The following is a 24,127-nucleotide window of genomic DNA, read 5'->3' as shown; positions in this document are numbered from 1 at the left end:
CGAGGTGAAGGGGGCTTCCGATGCCCTGGCCACCAAGATGAGTCAGCGGCCGGAGAAAGACAAAAAGCTGATCGAGGACTACAAAGAGTCCTTGGGCTTTCAGCTCGGTCTGATCCGGTCGGGGCAAGTTACCTATGAATATGGGTATCGGATTGCCCTGGCTCGTTACAAGGTGCGCCACCCCAATCTAGGGGTCGAAGAAGACCCCTTCGCCTCCTGCCCCGAAGACCTGAGCATCGACATGCCAAACGAGGTGCCTTTTGATGATAGCGTCGAGGCCCCCAAAGAATAAGGTAGATCCTTGTAATAATTTTTAGGGGGTTGGTCGGTCGACGCTATAATTCATCCAGTCCTATAACTGAATTTTTGTTTAAATGAGAAAAGAAATCTTTGTTCAGACTTCTGTTTTGTCTATTTCGCTCTCCTTTATGTGAAAAATTTCTTAAGATTTTGCACATTCCACGTTCTCGGCAAAGGGTGGCCCTACATGGTTGCGAGCCGATACGTGCCGATCTTGGCGACGCCGATAACCCGATAAGGTCCTTCCCAATTGAGGGCAAGCTTGCCGCGCGCTCGGGTCGGGTCACTGACTTCGGCCTTGCGCAGGATCGGGTCGCCTAATTTAATCAGTTGGGGTCGTACCTTGCGGTTATAGATTCTAGCGATGGCTCTCTTGTAAGAGAGGTCTTTCAAGTGCGCGTCAGCACACCGCTCTTTGAGCAGGTCGAGACTGGCTTGTAGTCCTTGGGTCGATACCCTTTCATCGTAGTTTTCGTCCGAGGGGTAGGGAAAACCACTTTGGGTGGTAGGACGGCCTCGGTCCCAAATAAGAGGTTGTAGAGGGATTCTCCTGTTGCGATTTTGGGGGTGGTCCGCAGGGACCATAAGATACTTGGGAGCTCGTCCACCCAAGCCGATCTGGCCGTGGACACTCTCCTTCTGAGCCCATCCAAAATAGATCGGTTGGTCACCTCGGCCAGTCCGTTCGTCTGGGGGTGGGCCACCGAGCTGAACCTCAGCTGAATTCCATAGTTTGTGCAGAACTCTCGGAACCTCGTGCTGGCGAACTAGGATTCGTTGCCCGTGATGATGGTTCTGGGCAAGCCGAACCGAGTCACGATATTTTTCTAGACGAACATCTCCACTTGTCGTTCTGTGATCGTTACTAGTGGCTCAGCCTCAACCCACTTGGTGAAGTAATCTACTCCCACGACGATGTATCTTCGTTGTCCTGAGGCTGGTGGGAAAGGGCCGAGGAGGTCCAATCCTCATTGTGCGAATGGCCACTCACAGTCAATGGGGGCGAGCGGAACCGCCGACTGTCGGGCCGTTCGGGTGTGCCTCTGGCATGGGCTGCACCGCTGTACGTAAGATCTTGCGTCTCGGGACATGGTGGGCCAATAGTATCCTTGGTGAAGGATTTTGTAAGCCAAGGTCCGTCCAACGATATGCTCTCCACAAATCCCCTCATGGACCTCAACCAGGACTGTCTGAGCCTCTTCAGGCCCGAGGCACCGCAGTAGAGGATACGAGAAGGACCGCTTGTAGAGCCGTCCGTTCACCTCGGAGTACCATGCCTGCATTCGGCGGATGCACCGAGCCACATCCTCGTCAGCGGGGAGAATCTCGTCGCGCTTGAAGCGTAGCATCTCCTGCACCCATGTGGTATGCACGTCGGCTAAAGACACAATCGAGACCGAGATAGCGCGAAAGGGGAGCTCTTCAATCTCGGGCTGGGTTTTGGGGTCCAACCTTGAGGCCAATTTAGCCAGCTCATCGGCTCGCTCATTCTGACTCCTCGGCACCCTAGATATTGTGAAGTGAGAGAAGTCGGAGGTTAGGCTTTTTACCTCCGCCAGGTACTTTGCCATGGTTGGTTTCCTGGCCTCGTACCCGCCGTTGATTTGCTCGGCTACCAGCCGCGAATCGGTGAGGACGTGGATGGCGTTCACTTGCATCTCGAGGGCTAACCTGAGTCCTGCCAGGAGTGCCTCATATTCGGCTTCGTTGTTGGTAGCTTGAAACCTGAAGCGGAAGGAGCGTTCGAATGAGCGTCCGTTGGGGGCTGATAACACTAGTCCCGCGCCCGCGCCACTTGAGGTAGTCAATCTGTCCACGTGCAGGACCCATGCTTCCCCAGACTGCTCGGAACCCTCGTCCTTAATTTGAGCGAGTTCCGAGATGAAGTCGGCTATCGACTGGGCTTTGATGGCAGTCCTCGGTACGTAGTGTATGTCGAACTCTCCAAGCTCTACCGACCACTTGAGGAGCCGACCTGCAACATCGAATTTAGATAAAACTTGCCGGAGTAGTTGGTCGGTGATTACCTCAATCAGATGGGCTTGGAAGTAGGGGCACAGCTTTCGGGCTACCAGTACGAGCGCCAGAGCAAGCCTTTCGATTGGCGGGTACCGCTCCTCAGGCCCATTCAGGACGTGGCTGATGTAGTAGACCGGTAGTTGTTCACCGGAGGCTTCTTTGGTCAGGACAGAGCTGACCGCGTGCCAGGAGGTAGCTAGGTAGATACTGAGCTTTTCCCCAAAAGAGACCGAGGCAAGGCGGGGGAGGTTGGCCAAGTGTTGTTTGACTTGTTCAAAAGCTTCTTCGCACTGTGTCATCCATTGGAAGTTCTTCGGGTTCTTCAGCGCCCGGAAGAAGGGGAGGCAACGATCACCAGATCGGGATAGGGCAGCGAGCCTCCCATTAAGTCGCTGTAAGTCCTTGATTGTCTGAGGGGTTTGCATACCGATGATCGCCTGGACCTTTTCCGGGTTGGCGTCGATTCCCCTCTCGTGGACGATGAACCCGAGGAATCTTCCTGAGCTAACGCCAAAAGCACACTTGGTAGGGTTGAGTCGCAGCCCGTATCTTCGCAACGTGGCGAACGTTTCGGCCAAGTCGGTCAAGTGGTCCATCGTCGTACGGCTCTTCACGATCATGTCATCAATGTAAACTTCTATGTTCCACCCGATCTGTTGGGCGAACATCTTGTTCACGGCTCTCTGATAGGTAGCACCCACATTCTTCAGCCCGAACGATATAACTTTGTAGAAATACACCCCTAGATCAGTGAGGAAGGTCGTGTGCTCTTGGTCCTCGGGCGCCATCCTGATCTGGTTGTAGCCAAAGAAGGCATCCATGAACGAAAGGCGAGCATGCCCGGCGGTCGCATCGACCAACTGGTCGATCCTCGGGAGGGGATAGCAGTCTTTCGGGCATGCACGATTGAGACTGGTGTAGTCAACACACATCCTTCAACTCCCATTATATTTCTTCACGAGGACTACATTAGATAGCCATCGCGGGTACTTGACTTCTTTTATGAAGTCTGCCGCCAAGAGCTGCTCCACCTCTTCACGGATAGCCAGTTGCCTGTCAGGAGCATGTTGTTGGGGCTTCTGCTTCACTGGTCGAGCGTCAGGCGAGATGTTTAGGTAATGTTGGGCAGTTTTTGGGTCGACGCCCGTCATGTCGGATGGCGACCAAGCAAAGACGTCGGCGTTGTCTTGCAGGAAGCCAACAAGTTGCTTCTGCTCTTATTCAGGGAGCTCCGACTAGATTCTGATCATCCGATCTGGGCGGTCCTTTGACAACGATGCTTCGCAAGTGGGGGCCGTCGGCTCGGGATGTTGGGTCAGCTTCTTCATTTCTCGAGGGTCCCCCAGGGGTTGTTCGGCCCTCCCCCTTTTGTGCAGTGAGACTGTTGTCAAGTAACACCGCCTGGATTCACGGGGGTTTCCCCGAACTTCCCCGGCCCCAGCGTGGGTCGGGAACTTCACCATTTGGTGGTAAGTGGAGACTATGGCTCTAATCTTGTTGAGGGTGGGGCGGCTGAGGATGGCGTTGTGTGCAGTGGGGAGATCCACCACTAAAAAGGTAGACATCACCGTCTTGGATCTTGGCGGCGCTCCCAAAGTCAAGGGCAAAGTGACCGCTCCCAGCGGCGAAATCGAGTCGCCGGTGAACCCTGTGAGCGCCGTGCACATAGGTTCCAAGGCTCCTTTAGCTAATCCGAGCTTCTAAAAAGCATCCAGATAGAGCACGTCGGCTGAGCTCCCCGTGTCGATCATGACCCTCTTCACCTGGGTGTTAGCTATCCTGGTCGTTATTACAAGTGCATCGTCATGCTCCGATCGCTCAGCACCCTCGGGGGGGAACGCGACCTCAGGATCGGGGCCGCGTTTGGGAGGATCGGTATTGACGGAGCGGGCATACGCCTTCCTTCCGGACATACTGTTTCCTCCGGATGCTGGGCCGCCCATGATGACATCGATTTGGCGTTCAACGGGGCCCTCCGGATGGGGCGAAAGTTCCCTACTCCGTCGGATGTACCGATTGAGGTGTCCTCTGTAGACGAGCTCCTTGATTTGCCACTTCAGCTCGCGGCACTCCTCAGTATCACTCCCGCGGGCTTTTCATTGGGTTGGGGGCTCGGAGTAGCCCCTTCTCCCTTATTTGGAGAAATATCTCCATTCAGGATGCGCCCAAAAGGGATAACGGGGACCTCAACGCCAGCGGGTCAGGTCGGTCCGACCTACGCCTCGGCGTGGCGGACTGTTGTCCCCGGGTCGGCTCCAGCCTGACCCTCTTGTGCTCCCCCCACTTCCCGACCATCCAGGCCTCGGCCGCGATGAACTGGTTCCCCCGTTGAAGCATCTCAGGTACCGCGGTGGAGGGTCGCTCCACGAGGGACTAGAAGAATCTGGAAGGTCGCAAGCCTATCATAAACACCTGCATTAACAAAGAGGGATGAGCATCCGGTAATCCCCAGATTTGTGTTGCAAAACGATTCACAAAATGGGAGAGGGGCTCGTCCTCCCTCTGGTTGAGTTCGAGGAGTAGTGCAACGGAAGGTTTCGACCGAGCATAGGCCAGAAAGTTAAGTTCGAATCCTTGACGAGCTGGTCAAAGGAGGCGATCGTCCCGGTCTTCAGGCCGCTGTACCACGTGCGGGCTGGCCCTCTCAGAGTTGTGGAAAACGCCCTGCACATCAAAGCATCAAAGGTTCCATACAGTGCCATCTAGGCACGGAAAGCAACGACATGGTTCACTGGGTCGGTGGAGCCATCGTATGCATCTAAAGAGGGGAGTTAGAAGTTCGGGGGGACTGTCTGATCCTGTGTTCCCCCGGAGCTCCGACCGGGGGAGGCCCCTTAACTACGGGTTTGTCTGAGTCGATTGGGCGATCCCTTGTCATTCGGGCCCTCCTTCTAGCACCAAAAATGTTAGTGTAAACAACTTTAAGTCGTGGCCTTAGGGCTGACGTGGCTTAGTTCGAGTCTGAATGATGGGGGATCTTCCTGGGACGACCCTTGAGACTGCAGAAGACCGATTGCGGTGGTCCGATCGCGAAGGGGTCACCGTTTCCTCCGAGATGGGGCTCCACGTCTGGACGTTTAGTGGGAGGCCTCCGTCTTCGCACCTACACACAGGTCGGGTCGGGAGAGCTCGGCCCGACCCCTCCGACAATCAAGTTAGTGAATAGTCGCAGGGGGTTTTTTTGGTTGTCTTCCCTCCTCCCTATTTCCTCGGAGCGCGAGGGTCTTTATAATGAAGGTTACCGTTGCCTGATGTGCCCGCTTGCAGGGAGCAGGATCGTACTCCTGGTAACGTCTGACATCGACGTTGGCGTGGCGTGAAGGATCGAGCTTGAGCAGGATGTTAATGTGCCTCGGTCGGTGTTTTGGTCTGTGTTGACCAAGTACTGTTAGGTTAACAGAGGTGCGAGGTATCATCTGACTGACGTCAATCCAAGTCTTATCGTCATTATTAGCCTCATCGTCTACTATTAAGATAAGATACATTCGAATCGATAATAAACACATTTGCTTTCTTCGAAACGTCGGCTTCATTTGTCACCCTCCAAGGAACGTTTTTTTCGTAAGGAAACGTCGTTACTACACAAATAAAAAAAGAGAGAGGGAGATTAAAATGCGAAAATTAAAGTGTGACGTGACAGTCTGTGATCCGCTCGCCCGTTCTGACACGGAGCCGTCATCATCTAACGCCGACGGGAGACTTAACGACGCCACGGAGAACACAAATCCCCCCCGCGAGATGTCGGCCGTCCATTTCATCGTCCCACCATCTAGACCGTTCCTTGATTCGGCTCGCCAAAGGCGTTGGATCGTGGCCATCCATGCTAAATGTGATGCGGTTCATGCTCACGACCCTTGCTTTCGCCACGCCTCCGTTTGTTCGATTAAGATGTACTTGGGGCCCGCAAAGCAGGTGAGCTGGCGGCCGTAATTGGTGCGCCGCGTTCGACGGTCGAGGGTTAGGATTTAACCGCAGTTGAGGTGGAGGACTAGGCGCTCGAGGCATTTATACGTACATCAAACCCCACCGACGTCCCCTCGACTCGAGTGCTCCCGCCTCTCTCTCTCTCTCTCTCTCTCTCTCTCCATCCCGTGTATAAAACGGGGATGATCCAAGAGGCCGCCGATCCCTCCCTCGAATCCTTCTCTCGCTCCCGTGAAATCACCGCCCAGCGCTGATCTCTCCATTCAAATACATCCTCTAAATCGCCACACTTGGCCTTCGGATCTGGAAACTGTAGAAAGAACGGGACTTTTAGGCGTCTTTCTGGGAGTAATCGACGGTCTTTGTGGCTTGCTTCTGGAAAGAAATCAGGTGACGCCTTTGTTTGATCTCCTAGTCGGGGAGGAAAACTGTGGGAGAGTTGGCTTGAAGTGATACAATGGTCGGTATTTTAGCAAGTCTTTTACTGTTATTTAAGCTCGGAATCGGTGTTTGAGCTGATTTTTGTGTGTGTATGTGTGTGTGTGTTTTTTTTTTATGTGCATAAAAAATAGGGTAGTCGGTGGAGACGTCTTCAATTCTGATAGAATTTGAGGCGTTTAAGGATTCTGATTCGCTGTGTGCAGCTGCATTGAGTGGAAGAATCAGTTTAAAAGATCTTGAAGGTTTGTGGAGCAGATGCTAAGGGATCGAATCTAAGTATTCTCTTTCCATTAATAAGAGAGAGAGAGAGAGAGAGAGAGAGAGAGAGAGAGAGAGAGAGAGAGAGCTCTTTGGATCCAAGGGATGTGCCGGTTAGAAAGGACAACAGGATCTCACTCCTCGGGGGAGAGATAGATTGATCTGAAGCCCGGGGTAAGCGAGTCGAGCACGGACAAGCTGCAGAGCACGATAGTGTCGAGGCCGAAGATGAAGCTTTGGGTGATCCGGATGACAGCGGTGGTGTTATTGTGGACGTGCGTTCTCCACCTGATGGCATTAGGGGAGATATGGAGGCCGAGGGTCTTGAAAGGATGGCCCTCTTGCTTCACCCCATCGGAGTCGCCGCTTCTGGTGAAACAAGCCTCTACAGCCGTCGAGAAAATCGTTCTGCCACCCAAAAGTGTGTTCTTTCTGCTCATCATGAACTTTTCATATGTTGCTTGTTATGCAATTAAAACTGTGTTCATTGCATCGTAATTTTTTGTTTATTCCCTGACTTTGTTTATAACTTCTTCTTTTAACATCTTTGACCAAGCAGTTTGAAATTATAACCATATCATACAGTTGCTACGACTTCTTTTGCCTGTTTTATGCTAATTTGTGGGTATCTTTAACTTATATGAAATTCTGACATTCTTTCTAAAATTTCTCCTTGTAATTATATGGAATACTTGGTTTCATTTTTTCTTTGATGATTGCCTCCACTATACTAATTGCTAATCAAGTTTCTATGCCACCTAAGGGAAATCAATATATAGCTTGTACTTAAGTTGGTTGGCAATTTTACTCTGTTAGACGATCAACAAATTAATTGAGCAAAAAGGTCTCCCATCATCATTTCGGTTGTCCATGCTTCCTGTTCTCTGTTCAGTTCCCGGCATTTTACCTTATCTCATACTTCATCTAAGTCCTTGGGTGCTGAATCCACAACACCTATTTCAAAATTCTTCCTATTTTCTATTATAATTGGGTTTCATCTGAAGTTTTTATCTTTCTATAGTGTGATCTTTCTTATCTCTGCTAAATCTAGTGCTTATTCAACTTGTAGTGCAGAAAGAAATGTGGTTTTTGTTTGTCAATATCTGCAGTTTCTCATCTGAATCTTGAATGTTTCTGTCATTAGGAATCTACAAAAATAATGGGTACCTGATGGTTTCATGCAATGGTGGGCTTAATCAAATGCGATCAGCGGTAAGGCTTTATGAAACCATCAATATTCAATTTCAGGAATTTAGGTGCTCGTTATTTTATTTGCAATATCGCCCAAGTGATTGTTAAAGTGAAACTGGCTGCATATAGATTCTCATCCTACAGTTTTCTCCTTTCAGATCTGTGACATGGTTGCTATTGCGAGATATTTGAATGTGACACTCATAGTACCAGAGTTGGACAAGACCTCTTTTTGGAATGACCCTAGGTATGTTTTTTATTTTCAGTTTAAAATTCTTCAGTATCTTGGTTTTAACATGTTGATGAGTTTCTTTCATTTTTAGGAAAAAAAACTAATTATTACTTCTTTTTGCTAGAATAACAGAATTTTCTTTAATGACAGTGAATTCCAGGACATATTCGACCTCGATCATTTTATCACTTCTTTGAGAGATGAGGTCCGGATATTGAAAGAATTGCCACCTAGGTTAAAAACAAGGGTTGAGCTGGGAATGTTTTATTCGATGCCACCTGTTAGTTGGTCTGATATCGCTTATTACCAAAATCAGGTTGGTATGCATCTATGGGAATAAGCAAAAACAAATGTATCGACGTATGATCTTGAGTCACTAGTAAAGCTGATAATCTGTTTTTCTGGCAACCAGGTTCTTCCTTTGATACGGAAGCACAAGGTCGTTCATTTGAATAAAACAGATGCTCGGCTAGCTAACAATGGTCTACCATTAGAGATACAAAAGTTACGCTGCAGAGTAAATTATGCTTTTCTTAGATTCACTCCTCAAATTGAAGAATTGGGCAGAAGAATAATTAAAATTCTGCAACAGAATGGCCTTTTTCTTGTTCTCCATTTACGATATGAAATGGACATGTTGGCCTTCTCTGGATGTACTCACGATTGCACTGATGAAGAAGCAGATGAATTGACAAGAATGAGGTAAAAGATGAACATCCCTTTGCAATTACCTTTTGTCAGGATTTCAACATTGGATTAGTAAGGATAATCTCATCCCCTTTGCGTGGCTCTTTCTTTTTTTAATACAGATATGCTTATCCCTGGTGGAAAGAAAAAGTCATCAACTCTGACAAAAAAAGAAAAGATGGTCTCTGTCCTTTAACACCAGAAGAAACCACTTTGGTATTGAGGGCACTGGATATTGATCGCAATGTTCAAATATATATCGCAGCTGGAGAGATATATGGTGGAGACAGGAGAATGGCTGCTCTTTTTGCTGCTTATCCAAAAGTGGTCAGTATTGGCTGCAGTTATTCATCTTTAATTATTTATGATTGTAATATTGTTTTAATGTAATTCATTACTGGTTGTCTGTATGAATTAGGTAAAAAAGGAAACTTTACTGGGACCTTCTGATCTTAGATACTTCCAGAATCACTCATCACAAATGGCAGCATTGGATTACTTGGTTTCGTTAGAGAGTGATATCTTCATTCCTACATATGATGGTAACATGGCTAAAGTCGTTGAAGGTCATCGCAGGTACAATACACAATCCTTTTATGAAATCATCAAAGTATCAATTTAAGTTTGATATTGTTGGTGGGCAGACTAACTTCTATCAGGTCCACATGACTCGTACAAATTGATAATGTACAAATTCCTTTTGTGTTCCAGACTCTTGGCAATTAAGACCTGTCCATATTATGCACACTTTCAGGTACTTGGGCTTCAGGAAGACAATCTTATTGGACAGAAGGCTCCTGGTTGATCTGATAGATGAGTACAACAATGGTACTTTAAGTTGGGATGAATTCTCTTTATCAGTTAAGGCAACTCATGCTGATCGAATGGGAAGCCCCACCAGGAGAGTGGTGATTCCTGACAGGCCCAAGGAAGAAGATTATTTCTATGCAAACCCCCAAGAGTGTCTCCCACAGCCTGATAAACCATCGACTTCATGAATTCATTGAGATGACACCATTCTTGTATAGCTGTTCTTTCCAAGAATGGCATTGATTTGAAACCTTTATGAAGGTAACCATTGGATCAACTGATGATAATGCTGGATGGTTTCCTTCCCAGGAGGATACAAACCAAAGAGGTTAGCAAGTTGCGTGTCTTTTCTGATGCAGCTGGTGAGTACAAATTTATACAGTAGATTTTTTTGTTAATATTCTCCAAATAAATGCTTGTATAGAAGGGTGAACGGGAGAAAGGGGAATGGGGAGAGAGGGGAAGCCTGCTTCACGCAACATGAATCAGTATGTACGAAACAGGAGATTGAAATTGAGAGGTTTTAGTGTTTCTATGGATTTAGGTTGTGGAAGTTCTATCTCTGCCTCTGCAAATTTTGTCATGAAAAATCACTCATATTCAAGTTTTTCCATCATGTTCTACCCCCTAAGATCTCTCATTTCCTCATGTTGGTGTGTGCTCATTCAGATGCATCTATACATTCAGAAATGCTTGTTTCTACCTATAAATTAGGAAACCAGGCAAATTAAAGGCCTTAGCATATGGTCATTACAAGAACTTGGAATCATTTTATGTGTGGACATTACAATGTTTGGTTACAATGAAACCCCATTTATATGGTGCACACATGATTGCTGATTTAACTCGTGGAATAAACATGTGAGATGCATGAAGTCTTATCTGATAAAAATTCCTTTTCCTACTCATTGTTACATTTAGCTATAGCCAACATTGTTTACACATGAGGTACATGGTAGAGTAGCTACTGCTTAAGCCACCCTGAGCTTCCACATGCTAAATACTAAGTACTATATCAAACTTAAACTGTGTGTATGTTCAGCCTAAACCTTTCTAAGTTGTTCTAGATATTACATGGTCATTATCTCATGCTTCGTTTTCAATTGAGCATTATTCAATTCTAAAGTAAATTAATGCTTGACTTGGATGGTGGGTGGACATAGACTGAATCAATTCTCCTAAGGTTGAATGAAACTGCACTGTAGTCTATCTTTCTCTAATATTAGTTCTGTAGGTCCACCAGTACTTAAATATGTGGCAGTGCCTTGTTATGATGGGGTCTAAACTTTGTTTTTGCAGACACTTAAGTCAGTGGTCAATGATGGAGCAAAAGGGTGGTGAATTGGGAGAAGAAATGGACTTCAAGAACAGAACAATGTTGGAAGAAGAGTCTTCTGGTTGGTGATCTAAACAGTCAATTATGTGGTTTTAGAAGAAGTTGGAGTTTAGGCTACTCTAAACAGAGGTTCTAGCATACAATTTTAGCTTGAAACATAAGAACACTGAGTCACCTGCTCTCCGAAGAGGTTTCTTATCTTTTGGGGAATCAGAACCTTGGTACGGCTGCCAATGTGATGATAGTATGATGAAAACAGGTGCTCTCGATTGCTAAATGCCACCTATATGTGTTCTTGAAACAACCATATATGACAGGCATGTGAAAAATCATTGACTGAGGTTTTTAACTCTAAGTTTGAACTAGCAAACTCTTCAAAGCTTGCCCAGAAGAAATGACATTTATTTCATGGAAGCTAAAGCTTACATCAGAAGTCCATCTCTTGCTTTTCTTGTGCCAACAGAGGCCTGAAATTTATCTCAATACATGTGATCATTTGTTTCTTCTATGTACCCATTACAGGCTCTCTTTAAACAAAAGAGACAAAGATGCTTCTGTCAGTGCAACATGCATCAGCAGTACATTTTAGCTCTGTAGTCGGTGACTCCATGATGTTCCAGCAATGAATGATTTATTGTCAATCAAAATACCAAAATGTTTGCCTTTACTTTCATGTCATGTTTCCTTCGGTTCATCTTTTTCCCATGCTGTCAATCGTTGGATCAGGATTCAGAAACCAACATGCTTCAGTGATGCAATCTGTTAATTGGCAATCTCGATATCTCAAAGCAGTTCTATATGCAGTATGGATTCCTTGCATTTACATGTTCTTCCATCTTTTTTAGCTCCATGAGAGTAAGGGTCACGATCAGATAACTGACATGTTGAAGTTGAGGTTGAGCCACCAGCTTAAACTGAAGTTAAAAGTATTCATCACACTCATATAAACTAATCTTAATTTTTATTATTTTCTTGATATAAAGATTAAATCGGAGTATAACTTAAGAGTTTAATGTCATTGTCAATATCTAACATAGGTCAAAATCAAACTATAATATAGTGCACATAGGTTTAGTCCAGTAGGCTCCAAAACTATGATAGTCTTTTCCTATTTAAGTTTTTTATTATGCCTCAATACTAGATTGAAATTGATAATAAAAAAAAGTTTAATTTATATTATTTATGAATTTTTTATTATTATTATTATTATTATTATTATTATTATTATTATTATTATTATTATTATTATTATTATTATTATTATTATTATTATTATTTTCAACTAAGTATTTTAAATCGATTGATTAGACTCAAAATAATTTAGCAATCTATGACATAATATAACGTTATCATTAAACTGTATCTCACAAGCACCATGCCAAATTTTAATTCTAAGCTGTCTTAACGAGGACGAGCAGACTAACTTGGGTGAGGTCCAACAGCTCCACATGAAGAAAGTTGGGTTGATAAGGTTCAGATATGATATAGTGCAGTGCTTGGGAAACACCAGTTTGATTTCTTGGATCACTCACCTAATCCTGTTTCCTGTAGCTTTGATCTCAAACTCAATCCCACCTGATTGTGCTCAATTATTTATAACATCACCTGACCTATCTTGGGAGGCCCATTGGGCCTTCCTTCCAAGGCCATCTTCTTATTATGGGTTGTAGAGCCAATCTTTTGTAATGCCCTACTGACGAAGAAGATTAGCAGCCTGATAAGCCCATTTAGGGTCCAGATCGACCCAGACGAGCTCGACCCGGACCGGTTCGCTGGGTCCGGTCTAAATCCCCTCGCCCATCAGATCACAGGAGGAGAAGCAATGGCTTTATTATTATCCTCCAAGCCCCGTCCTCTCCTCCTCAAGCACCGCCCGCCATCGCCACCCGATCGGCGGCCTCCTCCTCCCCGACCTTTCCGTTCGACGCCGGCGCCGGCTCCACAGCTCCTTCGCCGCACGCGCCACCAAAAACGGCGACGCCGGCATTACGGGCGCTTCGTGCTGTGCTAGTGTTCCCCGCCCCCCACCCCCGAAAAAACAAATCCGCCGCCTCTTGGTTGTAACCTTAGATTAAGGGTGGTAAGTATGTTGTATGCTTAAAAGCAGATATGTTAATTACACATGTATGATGATAAAGCTTGTCGACAATTTGCAAGCGTAGCTTCCTGGATATGATCATATCGTAATTGATATTTCAACACTGCACAGCATTAGCAATCAGAATGCAACAAGTTGTAAAAGAAGAGAGATTTCCTTATCCGCAGCGATACAGTGCCACGAGTTAGAATCTGTGGTGTTGAACTTACAACAAGAATCATTTGATAAGTGAAAAAAAGGAAAGAGAGACTTGGCACGTGAATGGAAGCCTGTAAAATAAAGCAGCTTCACAAGATGTGATGGAAGCCTCCATGGAAAAACAAGGACAAGACACAAATGAAAGACTGCACAATAGTTTTCATCAACCTCAATGACCCTTGAATCCCGAATACAACAATCCAAGTGAAATATCATGGGGAAGTAATATAACATCAGCTGTTCTCTGCTTTGTGTCTTTTAAGTGCTTGTGATTCCCCTAACCTGCTGTACCCGATTGCTTGATAAAAAGGTGTTGAATCTTTCTGATCCTTCAATAACACAAATTAAGAAGATAAAATAGGATCAGTTATGTCTTGATGAATCAGTAGTTGTTTTCCCAATGCACAAGAGTTACATTATGGGGTAGTTGAATGCTATTGCAGTGAAATATAGATCATTTGTCCTTCATGCTATTGCAGTCATACAACAACAACAACAACAACGTCCAAATGATGAATTGATGAAGGAATAGAAGAGTTCTCACCTTAAGAATGGAAGTTGTGGCTGTGCCAGTAGGCCTACTATTAATTGCTCTCTTGCCAAGGTTAATCTGAACAGATACACTGGCTTGAGACAGATCCACACCAGAGCTTTGCAATGCCTGACTCAGAGTATTCAATAGCCTGTTTGAGCAAATCATCAGATCAAAATTAAACAAAAGCCTATAACATGTCGCAAGAAAATATTTGTTTGAAATATCAAAGGTTGTAATCCAAAAAGGAATTAACTTATAGATCTCTTGTACGCACCCATGGGAGTAGGCAGTAGACATGCTAATCATGCCTTCATCGACGGTTAGCTCCTCTTGTTCATTCATCACATCCCTGCCAATGGCACCACCAGTGAGGCTGCATGATCTCAACCACGGTGGTCGATCCTGGAACACCATGGTGTCTGGATTTGAAATCAACCCCTGCTGTGACTGAGCAACACCTGCTTCCCTTCCAACAGCCAATAACCTTTGATGTGACGAATTGTTTGCGGTACCCAGGTTACTTGCTAAACTGGTGGCAGTCTTGTAAGAGTTACCAGCAGCCACACCTATTGCTGGGGAAACATGCACACTTGACAGCATAGGAGGTGCAACTGGAGTGCTACCTTCACTCGATTTCTTCAAGAATATATGTGCAGGAGAAGCAGAATTATTTTCTATGGCTAAACCAATTCCAGGCGCTTGGTTGTTCTTCTGTTTCAAACATTTAGCAGAGAAAAATATCACAATAAGAAACAAGACATATGCATGAGCTCATTAGAAAGAAAACAATACTACACGAAATAGATTGAGCTTAATGATTCTACCCAAGGCATTAACTTGACACCATCCTGATTCCATCCCGAGTATGGCAATTCATACTTCTGTACCTTCTCTTGTAAGAAGCGGATGTATTCAATGACCTGAAGGGAAATTTTGCTAAAACAATGTCAATACGAAAGGATTACACCATTCGAAGCATACTCGTGGCATGATTTAGTGTACCTCCAGAAGAAATGATGCTTTATCTCTCTTCTGATCACCATGAGGTATGAGCTGCCGGAGTATCTGAAATCTGCAAAACGGTTTTGTATGCCGTCATTAGTGCATAAGATTGTTAAATGCGTATAACTATATTTATTAGTCATAGTTTTCATTATCTCATGTAGTAGCCATGTAAAATGTAAAAGACATCACAAAAGAGAAGCCTAATTGTGCAGATTGGCAGAAGGAAAGGTTAAAAATAAAGCAAAATCTACATGGTCAATCAAATGACAGAACAATCCAATTGTGAAAATTTTGAACAACCCAAATTTGCTCATAACAGTTCAGCCAAATTCAGACGTTTATTCCTCTATTTGGAAAGCATTCTTCTGAACTTTCCAGCAAGTGCTTCCGTAAGTAGGTTGGTTTCCATCTACAAATCAAGCACTGAAAACAGCAGCTCGCTAACTAGCAGACATTATTATCACAAAGGAAAATTCATAGGCAATTAGCAGATAGGATTTTTTTTTTCCCCATATAGCTAATCAAGATTTACTAACTAAATTGTTGTTCACTGAAAATAATCTTCAAATAAAAACTAAAAGATCTACAAGTATGTTGTACAATAAACTGGCCATGAGGTATTACAAATATATAGATGCAAAAAAAAAAAAAAAATCACTTTTGTTGGATCCTCGACCACATATTGTTATTCTGAAGTGAACCAAATATAATATAGCACCCTATATAACCAGGAAACTGCATGACATAAAAGTATGGAGAAAGCTCAAACATTATATTACATGGACTTGCCTGTCATTAATTTTGCTTCTTCTCCTCTGCTCAGTGGCAGAATGCTTAGACCGTGGTGTGTTTGGCCTCTGATCCGCAGTGCTCACCCTCCCATCTACATTCACAGTCAAATCTTCGTCCCAGCACAAACAAAACAAAGAAATCAAATGATTTTACTCATGAAAAGAAAGGGAAGCAAGAAAATTTCAGCAGAAGCTGAACAACTAAATCAAAAAGGAATCACAGAAGCAAAAAGAGTGGAAAAGAGTTAGGAGAAAACAAGGAGCTACCTTTACGGGAGGAGGAGCCCTCCTCTTTCATTCCAAACACCTCCGCCTCATCATCATCATCCACTCCGTCGTATTCTCGTGTGGATCTCGACACGGCCGCCTCCATGAATCGCTTCTTCTCCGGCCCCGAGCTGTGCCTGTCCCAAAAGCCCCCCACAGCTCAGAAGAGAAAGCCTCTAAATAAAAGAGAGTCGGAGAGAGAAGAAGAAGGACACGAACCTCCCGGAGGAGGTGGCAGCTGGAGTGGTGCAGATGACTCCGGAACTGCCGCTGCCGCGGGCGGCAGCCAACGTGGAAGGCCGCTGCCCTGTGAGTGAGACGGAGCAAGCAAAGATTAGGAGGGAATACCACATAAATCTGGTCTTTTTGCATTTTGACTCCTGAAACTTTGATATTTGCATAATAGCCCTCATTTGATTTAGAAAAATACACTCACAATAAATAAATAATTATTTTTTCGATTATCATTATCATCCTCTCATAATTTCCATCTTTCATCAGCCTAAACGACATGGTCGAACGTCTTGAGATTCGTGCAACATCTCCAATGGAAATCATTTAAGATTTCACCTGAGAACTTGACCGACGGTATGGCCCGTCGGAAACAGGGGAGACCGAGAGCTGACGTTACCGAGCGAACATAAACTAAAAAATTTTAATTATAAGACCCAAAAAACAATTAACATAAAACCTGAAGTCCTTTTTATTATGATCGAGAAATAAACACGATGATTCGTAGTAAAAATAAAAATCAAGAATCACACTACCTCTGGAAGCGGTGTCTTTTTCGTCCCACTGCGTGTAACAAGCAGCGCCAGCGTAAGAGCCGAAGCTGGTGGTGGTGCTTCGGCTGCCGTAATCGGGTTCGGGTTTGGTCTCCAACCCGATAGAGAACCCCCGCCCCGGTCCCCACCCACTCCTCTCCGGCTTCACCTCGCCGGCCACGTGACCGACGCCGCACGCGCCTACCCCGCCCGGGAGCACCCGCTCCGCTGGCCTCTCGGTGGCCACGCCTCCTCCCTCCGCCGCCTCGCCGCCGCGCTCCCCCCGCTCCAGCGGCTGCAAGAAGTCCCGCGTCTTCAAGAAGAAACCTGGCAACAAAAACACGAGACAGAAAAGACAAGAAAAACTCAACATGTGTCCGAATTTATAAAGCCACGGAGACACAGAGCTGAGATTTCGGCATTGGTTTAGTCTCCGAGAAGAGATTTTGATGCAAAATACAGTTTAAACAAGAGAGAATTTCCATCGGCCAACAGTAGAATTCTACTGAACTCTACGTGAACAATGGGAGATGTGGAGTTATGAGATGAGAACCTTGAGATGAAGACCTCGGATCTTGGACCTGGTAAGATGAATCCGAGGAGTAGAGCGACAGGAAATCATGTGTTACTTTCTTCCCTGTATATTATCATGTAGACTCAAAGAATTATTAGAATTCAAAGGGAAAATAAAAGAAGCATAAGAAGAAGAAGAACACTTTCAGACCGGCCTTAATTACCTTGGAGCTCCATTGCACTCACCAGACATACATCTTCTTCTTCCCCGACTCCAAGATGCTCCCTTTTCCGAGTTATCGTCAACAATTCAACTCGGAAACCACAAGCTCTTGCCACAGGTTACTCCAGATCGAGGGAAACAATTAATGGCTCACGACGAAAAGACTTCGTCTCGTCTCCTTGAGCCCCTCAAAGGAGCAGCGGAAGCCGAGAGCATTCAGGAGAACAGAACCGATCCAAGTAGCATGAAAAAGATCGAACTTTGAGATCGAGTTGACAGAGATAAAGAGATCCGATTGATGGATGAATCATCAAAGAAATTTCGCCTTCCTCGGGGAGGAGGTGACGAAAGGCTCCGCCAAGATCCCAACACGCCGCGCCTTTAGCCCACTCTCTGCTCCGCCCTCTCGCTTTTATTTACTCCTTACTCCTCTCCCGTCCCCCTCCCGAGAACGCCGTTTCCTCGTGTAACTAACGGCGCAGTCACGTCCCCGTTTGTTCACGGCGCCGCGCGGGTTAAATCGCATCGATGCGCGTGCTTTCGGCCGTAGCGTTACCGCGGGCGACGCCGTGATCGTACGGCTCTGATCGGTCCACGCAGTGGTGGGGGGGGTGGAAAAAAGAGAAGCGAAGCGATGGGGATCACGTGAGGTACGGCGGTTGACCACGGTTGGTCGTTGACGAAATCGAAGTCTATGACGAAAATAGGTGTGATTAAAGCGGATATACGTAGAAGATGATGATGATTAGGCGCTAATCCCGATCCCGCGTCAAAAGAAAAGATCATTAGATAATAATTATTATAATATTTAGGGCGCAGTAAAAGATGAGGGAGATGGAGATGGGAGCGACGAGATTGCAGGAAAGAAGGGACCGCAGAGCGTGCAGGGGTCGTCGGGGAAACGGGCACGTGAGAGGCACGGGGCCCGCGGCCGCTCCTACGAACGCACATGAGCGGGAATTGCGGGTGGAGGTCTCTCCTCATGTGCTTTAGATTCCCCACCCACTTCCCACTCACGTCCCCCTTCCGCTTCTTCCTCAGCCAGCACATCAAAAACATCTTCTTTTCTGCAATTTATGCTCTTGATTTCTTGATCTCAGAAGCCCCTGAGATATTATCATCACACTATGTTCATGCATGATAGGGTAGACTGAAACTGATGTCATAATATTTCTTTGATGAAATGAAGAGAGAAGAAAGAGAAAAGAACAGTGAGAACATTAAATTCAAATAGACAGGATCCAGCAGGAACATACAGATGAAGATGGAAGGAACGTGCTTGGTGGAGCTTGCATTATGAAATGCTGTGATCGTCTTTAAAGGCTTCTTCCAAACTTCCATTCATGGAGAGACCCCACATATCTCTCTTGGCAAATCATCTGTCACCTGTATGACCTGAGCCGCAGCCTGTCGCTTCACCCTTTTCTGGAAGAAATGCCTCCTCATACTTTCCCACGGTTCGCTCCAGTATTTATTTTCACGGTTCACTCAGGTGAAACCTTTGTGACGCACATTGTCAACCATCACCAGTTTGGTGAATGCCGATGTCAGAGGTGATGAGATTCTCTCCTCTTTTTCTGACACGGATCATATGAAATACATAAACAAACAACTAGCACTGACACAAACTTAGCTAAGATGTAAAACTGCTCATGACATGAACGAAGAGACTCAAAATGATATTTATGAAAAACACCAGTCTACCGTAGCTCCAAAGTTGAGTGTTTTGTCGTCATAATCTGGTCGTAGATATCCAAGAATTTCCTTTTTAAGATGCTTTACCCCAAAGGCACAGGTAACACATGATCATTCCATATATGCAGGACAAAACTTGGGGGGACATGACATGCACCAAAGCTCCGCTGTGTGGAGTCTTGTGTACAGGGCAACCCCCACAGACCACAGAAAACAACAAGCATATCACGCGACATCCAACCACCCATGGCGAAGTGAAAAGCCACACCCAGATCACTAGTGCTTTGAAGTCTTGTATCCGATGGATAAGAACACGAACCGCCACGCTTGCTGACGGAAGTGCGTGCGGTCGGTCAGAGAGCAAGGATCTGTGAGTGGCACACCTCTCAAGACGAGATCTATCCTTCCGTGTCTCAGGCCGACGTCCTTCTGATGGCGGGCGGTGGCCCGTGTGCACTGACAACGTCACACGTGCGAACAGTGGCACACTCCATCTGAATCACCTATAGCTTATCTATCCCTCTGCACCGTTCCTCTCAGGTTTTATGCAGGTACGTTAACCCTGAAACACCCATCAGATTACTCTTAATTGGAGGTTTTGTTTCAGATTCTATTGACTATAGATATCGATATAAATAACGCACAGCCCCTCTGCAGCTCCAATCAATAAAATGATCTATGTATGTTATAGCAGTCCTCCAATCACATTTTAGGTCCTTTCTAACGCATAAAATATCAACTCTTAAAGCAGATTTAATAGAAGATAACAAAAAATCAATGTGTTTTTACATCATATCATGACTAATAATAATTATTCTCAACGTGCGGTCTGGGAATCAATTAACGCTGTTCACATGTGTTTCTCCCCATTGTCTTGGGCGGCGCTCGGATTGGAAGCTGAGGGCCAAGATTATGTGCGTGCGCTTCTTGCCTTGATGTCCATCGTTTAAGCTCTCTATTAAGAATATGGATTTACCTCAGGTTATTACTGTTTAAATAACTCTACGAGACAGGAGAATGTAAGACTATGGATGAGTACATTCATGAACAGTTATCGAAAAAGGAGGGACCAAAGTAAGTATATATTTATGCATCGGTTGCAATGGTAGTGATCGATCAGTAAACAATATAGTCAGAATATTCTCATGGCTCAGATAACTAACTCCTTTTATAATATTGTTCTAATAAGCTAAGTAAGTACCTGTAAGATGCACTTTTAACATGCAATGCGGTTCTCTTGTGACACACCGACACACCACATGGGATGTGTTTGGATGTGCCCACACTAATGCAACAGTATCTCAATCACATACACCTTTTCTTCGATCTTGGTAGAAGTTGGGGTGTCGACAGGTCAATCTTTAATTGCCGCATCGCTCTCTTCTTTTAGAAAAGTAAGGACTCGCAACACGACATATTACTTCGAAGAAGATTGCGAACCGTTTACTAGTCTTCTCAACATTAATCTTGTAAAAGCCTTGATCTAAACTCCAGAGATCGAGCTGCCGTCTTACATATCCATGCTTAGTTACAGATGCTATTATGTGAAACTTGTTACTAATTATGATGATGACTGCCCTCCAAGATCACTGACAGCATCCAAATCTAAGAACTACGAGTCCCAATCAATTATAGCATACCCTTTCCCAGTTGCAACCTTGCAGAATCTTGCTTCTCGTTCATACACCATTTGCATGCATATTATAAGCTCATGTCCGTTAGGGTAACATGCTTAGAGCCCCCCATCATGCATCTCCACCCATATAAATCTATGCATGCTTCCACCTTTGCCTCATCACCAATATGTTCTCTATAAATTATGTTCCCAAAGTCAGTCTATAATAACAAAAGGTCATCATAACAAATAATTGACACACATGACTCCTACAACTCTAATGTCTATAGCCACTCATGCAAAAGAGAAACCAAGACTCCCACGCCAACCTTTCCAAACCAAAACAACACAAGCTCACATCATCTTTTTTTCTTTTGTGTGTGTGTTTATATTAATTCCAGACGTTGCCGTACCGTGCAGCACACAGTAAAGAGTCGGTGGATGGGCGACTTCTGTTGTGCCGCTGCTGCTCCCTGAACCACATAGCTAAACATACACTGTTGATTAGGAGTAGACGTAGCGCCTTTTCTTTGAGGAAAGGAGAAGGGATGACGATTCCAGCGCATGCAAAGGAAGCAACAGTGCAACACCACGTTCATGAGTCCACAAGCTGCCTGGAACTTGGAGGGCAGGTACCCACAAGCACAGAGATAAAGAAGGATGAATTTTCGAAAAATATTTCTAATTTTATTTTATTTAAAAAAGCCTAAATAGTGTTTTTACTTTTTAAAAAGATAATAATCTCAAAAAACTGCTCAGGTTCACATAGGATTAATCGAATAAAAAAATTGATCTAACTAGAATCAATATATTATCCTTGTTTCACATTTATCAATCAATACGATCTTTAATCTCTGACTATTTCCTATTCTATCATCGTTACCACTATGTACTCTATAGCCTCTAACTATTGTCGACTTCGTGCATCAATGTGTTTAGAGTCAAGTTCCACTGTTTACAACAATACCGACCCCTTTAAGCTTCTATTTTATTGCTACCACAAGGAGGATTCGAGAGTTTCCTACTTCTCGGGTTCCAAAACTTTAGCGACAGCCAACATTGTTTGCAATAAACCATGGAGGGTTCTTTAACGTATGTTTTCATTTTCATAAAAATATTTACTATGAAATCATTACTTTTTGCTTAGGTTTTATGGTTGCGTGTTTACTGTTACAGTGTTATAAAAACTTGTTGTTTTACTATCAATATTTTGAGCATTCTTTATAAAAATAAAATCCTTGTCCAAAACAATATGTTATTTTTCTCATGTTTATTTTATTCTTAACAAATTATAATTCATTCAAGTAATATATTTTCACATTTTAGATTTAAAGAGGTCCAAAATATATGTAAAAAATTTGGTCTAGAGAAAAATTTACCTAATAGGTGATGCACTATTATTGTGAAATTTTCAAAAATAGTACATCAGATGCACTATTTAAAATAATCTCAAATTTTTAGAAAAATCTTTGAATAGGATACCTATGGATATATGTAATTGGTTTTCTATTTTATAGAATTCTTTCAACATATTTATGAATTTTTTTAGCATTTGAATAATGTGTCATTTTTTATTTTCTCTTTATTATTTATATTTCTAAAAATTATAAGGCATCCATGTAATTTTTTTTTATATTAGAGCTTCTAAATAGGTCAACAATATATGTAAAAAATTTGGTCTTGACAAACTTTTCTAATAGGTGATGCAATATTATTAAGAAAAATTCAAAACTAGTGTGTCGCATAGATGCTCTGCTCAAAATGATCTTAAATTTTTAGAAAAACTTTAAATATAACCCATATGGACATATGTCATTGGTTTTCTATTTTAAAGATTTTTTGATATTTTTATAAAATTTTTGCATCTGTATAGTGTGTTATGCACTATTGTTGAGAAAAATTCAAAAACAGTGCACCGCATAGATATACTATTCAAAATGATCTTAAATTTTTAATATAGCTTTGAATAGGATACTTATGGATATATGAAACTTTTTTTATATTTTATAAAAATATTTAGTATTTTTATGAATTTTTTTGCATTTGAATAATGCATCATTTTTTATTCTCTCCTTTTTTTGTATTTCTAACAAATTATAATACATCCATATAATGTTTTTTCATATCTGAACTTCTAAATTAATCAATAATATTTGTAGAAAATTTATTATAAAAAAAATTTCTCATTGGTGATGCATTGTTTTTGAGGAAAAATAAAAAAAAAGTGTATTGCACAGATGTATTGTTCAAAATAATCTTAAATTTTTAGGAAAGCTTTGAGTATGACACTTATGGGCATATGCCACTAGTTTTCTATTGTAGATAATTTTTTTTAATATTTTTATAGATTTTTGAACATTTGAACAATGTGTCATTTTCTATTTTCTCCTTATTTTTTGTATTTTATAACAAATTGTAATGTATCCATTCAATATTTTTTGTATTTGAACAATGTGCCATTCTAGAAAGGTCAACATTATATGCAAAAAAATCGGTTAGAAAAACAAATTTCCTAATAAGTGATGCATTCTTTTTGAGAAAATAAAAATAAAAATAAAAATACTGTTCAAAATGATCTTAAATTTTTAGACAAAATTTGAATAAGATATTTATGGATATATGTCTTTGGTTTTCCATTTTAGAGAATATTTTAATATTTTTATGGACTTTTGAGCGTCTAAATAGTGTGTCATTTTTTTTATTTTCTCCTTGTATTTTATATTTCTAACAAATTATAATAAATTCATATGATATTTTTTACATTTAGGCTTCTAAGTAGGTCAACAATATATGTAGATAATTTGATCTAGAAAAAAAAATTCTAATAAATGATGCATTGTTTTTTTAGAAAAAAAAACAACAGTGCATCGCATAGATGCACTATTCAAAATGATCTCAATTTTTTAGAAAATTTTTGAATAGGACACTTATGGACATATATCACTATTTTTCTATTTTAGATTTTTTTTGACATTTTTGTAATTTTTGAGCATCTGAAAAATGTGATATTTTTTTTATTTTTATGTTTATTTTTATATGTCTAATAAATTATAATACATCCATGTAAAATTGTTTCACATTTGAGCTTCTAAATAGGTCAACAACATATGTAGATAATTTGGTCTAGAAAGAAATTTTCTAATAGGTGATGCACTATTTTTTAGGAAAAATAAAAAATAGTGCATCACTTAGATACACTATTTAAATTGATTTTAATTATTTTAA

At 43.0% G+C, this 24,127-nt stretch overlaps 2 protein-coding genes and 1 pseudogene across 5 annotated transcripts; 1 reads left to right on the top strand and 2 right to left on the bottom strand.

The window, feature by feature from the left end:
- Positions 1-483: 483 nt before the first annotated feature.
- On the bottom strand, positions 484-3,470 carry LOC135594082 (uncharacterized). Its single transcript, XM_065084504.1, has 3 exons — positions 3,310-3,470; positions 1,292-3,231; positions 484-1,019 (listed from the first exon to the last, which is right to left on the bottom strand). Exons 1-3 carry the CDS (start codon positions 3,468-3,470, stop codon positions 484-486), a joined length of 2,637 nt encoding a protein of 878 aa, XP_064940576.1.
- Positions 3,471-6,351: 2,881 nt separating this feature from the next.
- Positions 6,352-11,839, top strand: LOC103998318 (rhamnogalacturonan I rhamnosyltransferase 1-like; annotated as a pseudogene). The gene is made up of 10 exons (XR_001979768.2): positions 6,352-6,703; positions 6,816-7,363; positions 8,087-8,154; positions 8,292-8,380; positions 8,516-8,681; positions 8,778-9,067; positions 9,175-9,379; positions 9,471-9,628; positions 9,807-10,224; positions 11,162-11,839. The product of XR_001979768.2 is annotated as a rhamnogalacturonan I rhamnosyltransferase 1-like (transcript).
- Positions 11,840-13,431: 1,592 nt separating this feature from the next.
- Positions 13,432-17,971, bottom strand: LOC135593355 (transcription factor BIM1-like). Of its 3 annotated transcripts, none has more exons than XM_065083331.1 (11): positions 17,594-17,971; positions 17,410-17,493; positions 16,860-17,183; positions 16,312-16,399; positions 16,093-16,229; positions 15,824-15,935; positions 15,032-15,101; positions 14,854-14,949; positions 14,304-14,740; positions 14,039-14,177; positions 13,432-13,823 (listed from the first exon to the last, which is right to left on the bottom strand). In XM_065083331.1, exons 1-11 carry the CDS (start codon positions 17,604-17,606, stop codon positions 13,728-13,730), a joined length of 1,596 nt encoding a protein of 531 aa, XP_064939403.1. In that variant the 5' UTR covers positions 17,607-17,971; the 3' UTR covers positions 13,432-13,727. The 3 variants fall into 3 exon arrangements, with proteins under 3 accessions (XP_064939403.1, XP_064939405.1, XP_064939404.1); XM_065083333.1 differs by having other exon boundaries at positions 13,432-13,817; XM_065083332.1 differs by having other exon boundaries at positions 17,616-17,971.
- Positions 17,972-24,127: the final 6,156 nt, after the last annotated feature.

Source organism: Musa acuminata, chromosome BXJ1-9 (assembly GCF_036884655.1).
Source record: "Musa acuminata AAA Group cultivar baxijiao chromosome BXJ1-9, Cavendish_Baxijiao_AAA, whole genome shotgun sequence".
Taxonomy (NCBI): Eukaryota; Viridiplantae; Streptophyta; class Magnoliopsida; order Zingiberales; family Musaceae; genus Musa; species Musa acuminata.
Note: the sequence above shows the minus strand (reverse complement) of the source record. Positions and strands in the feature narration are given on the sequence as shown.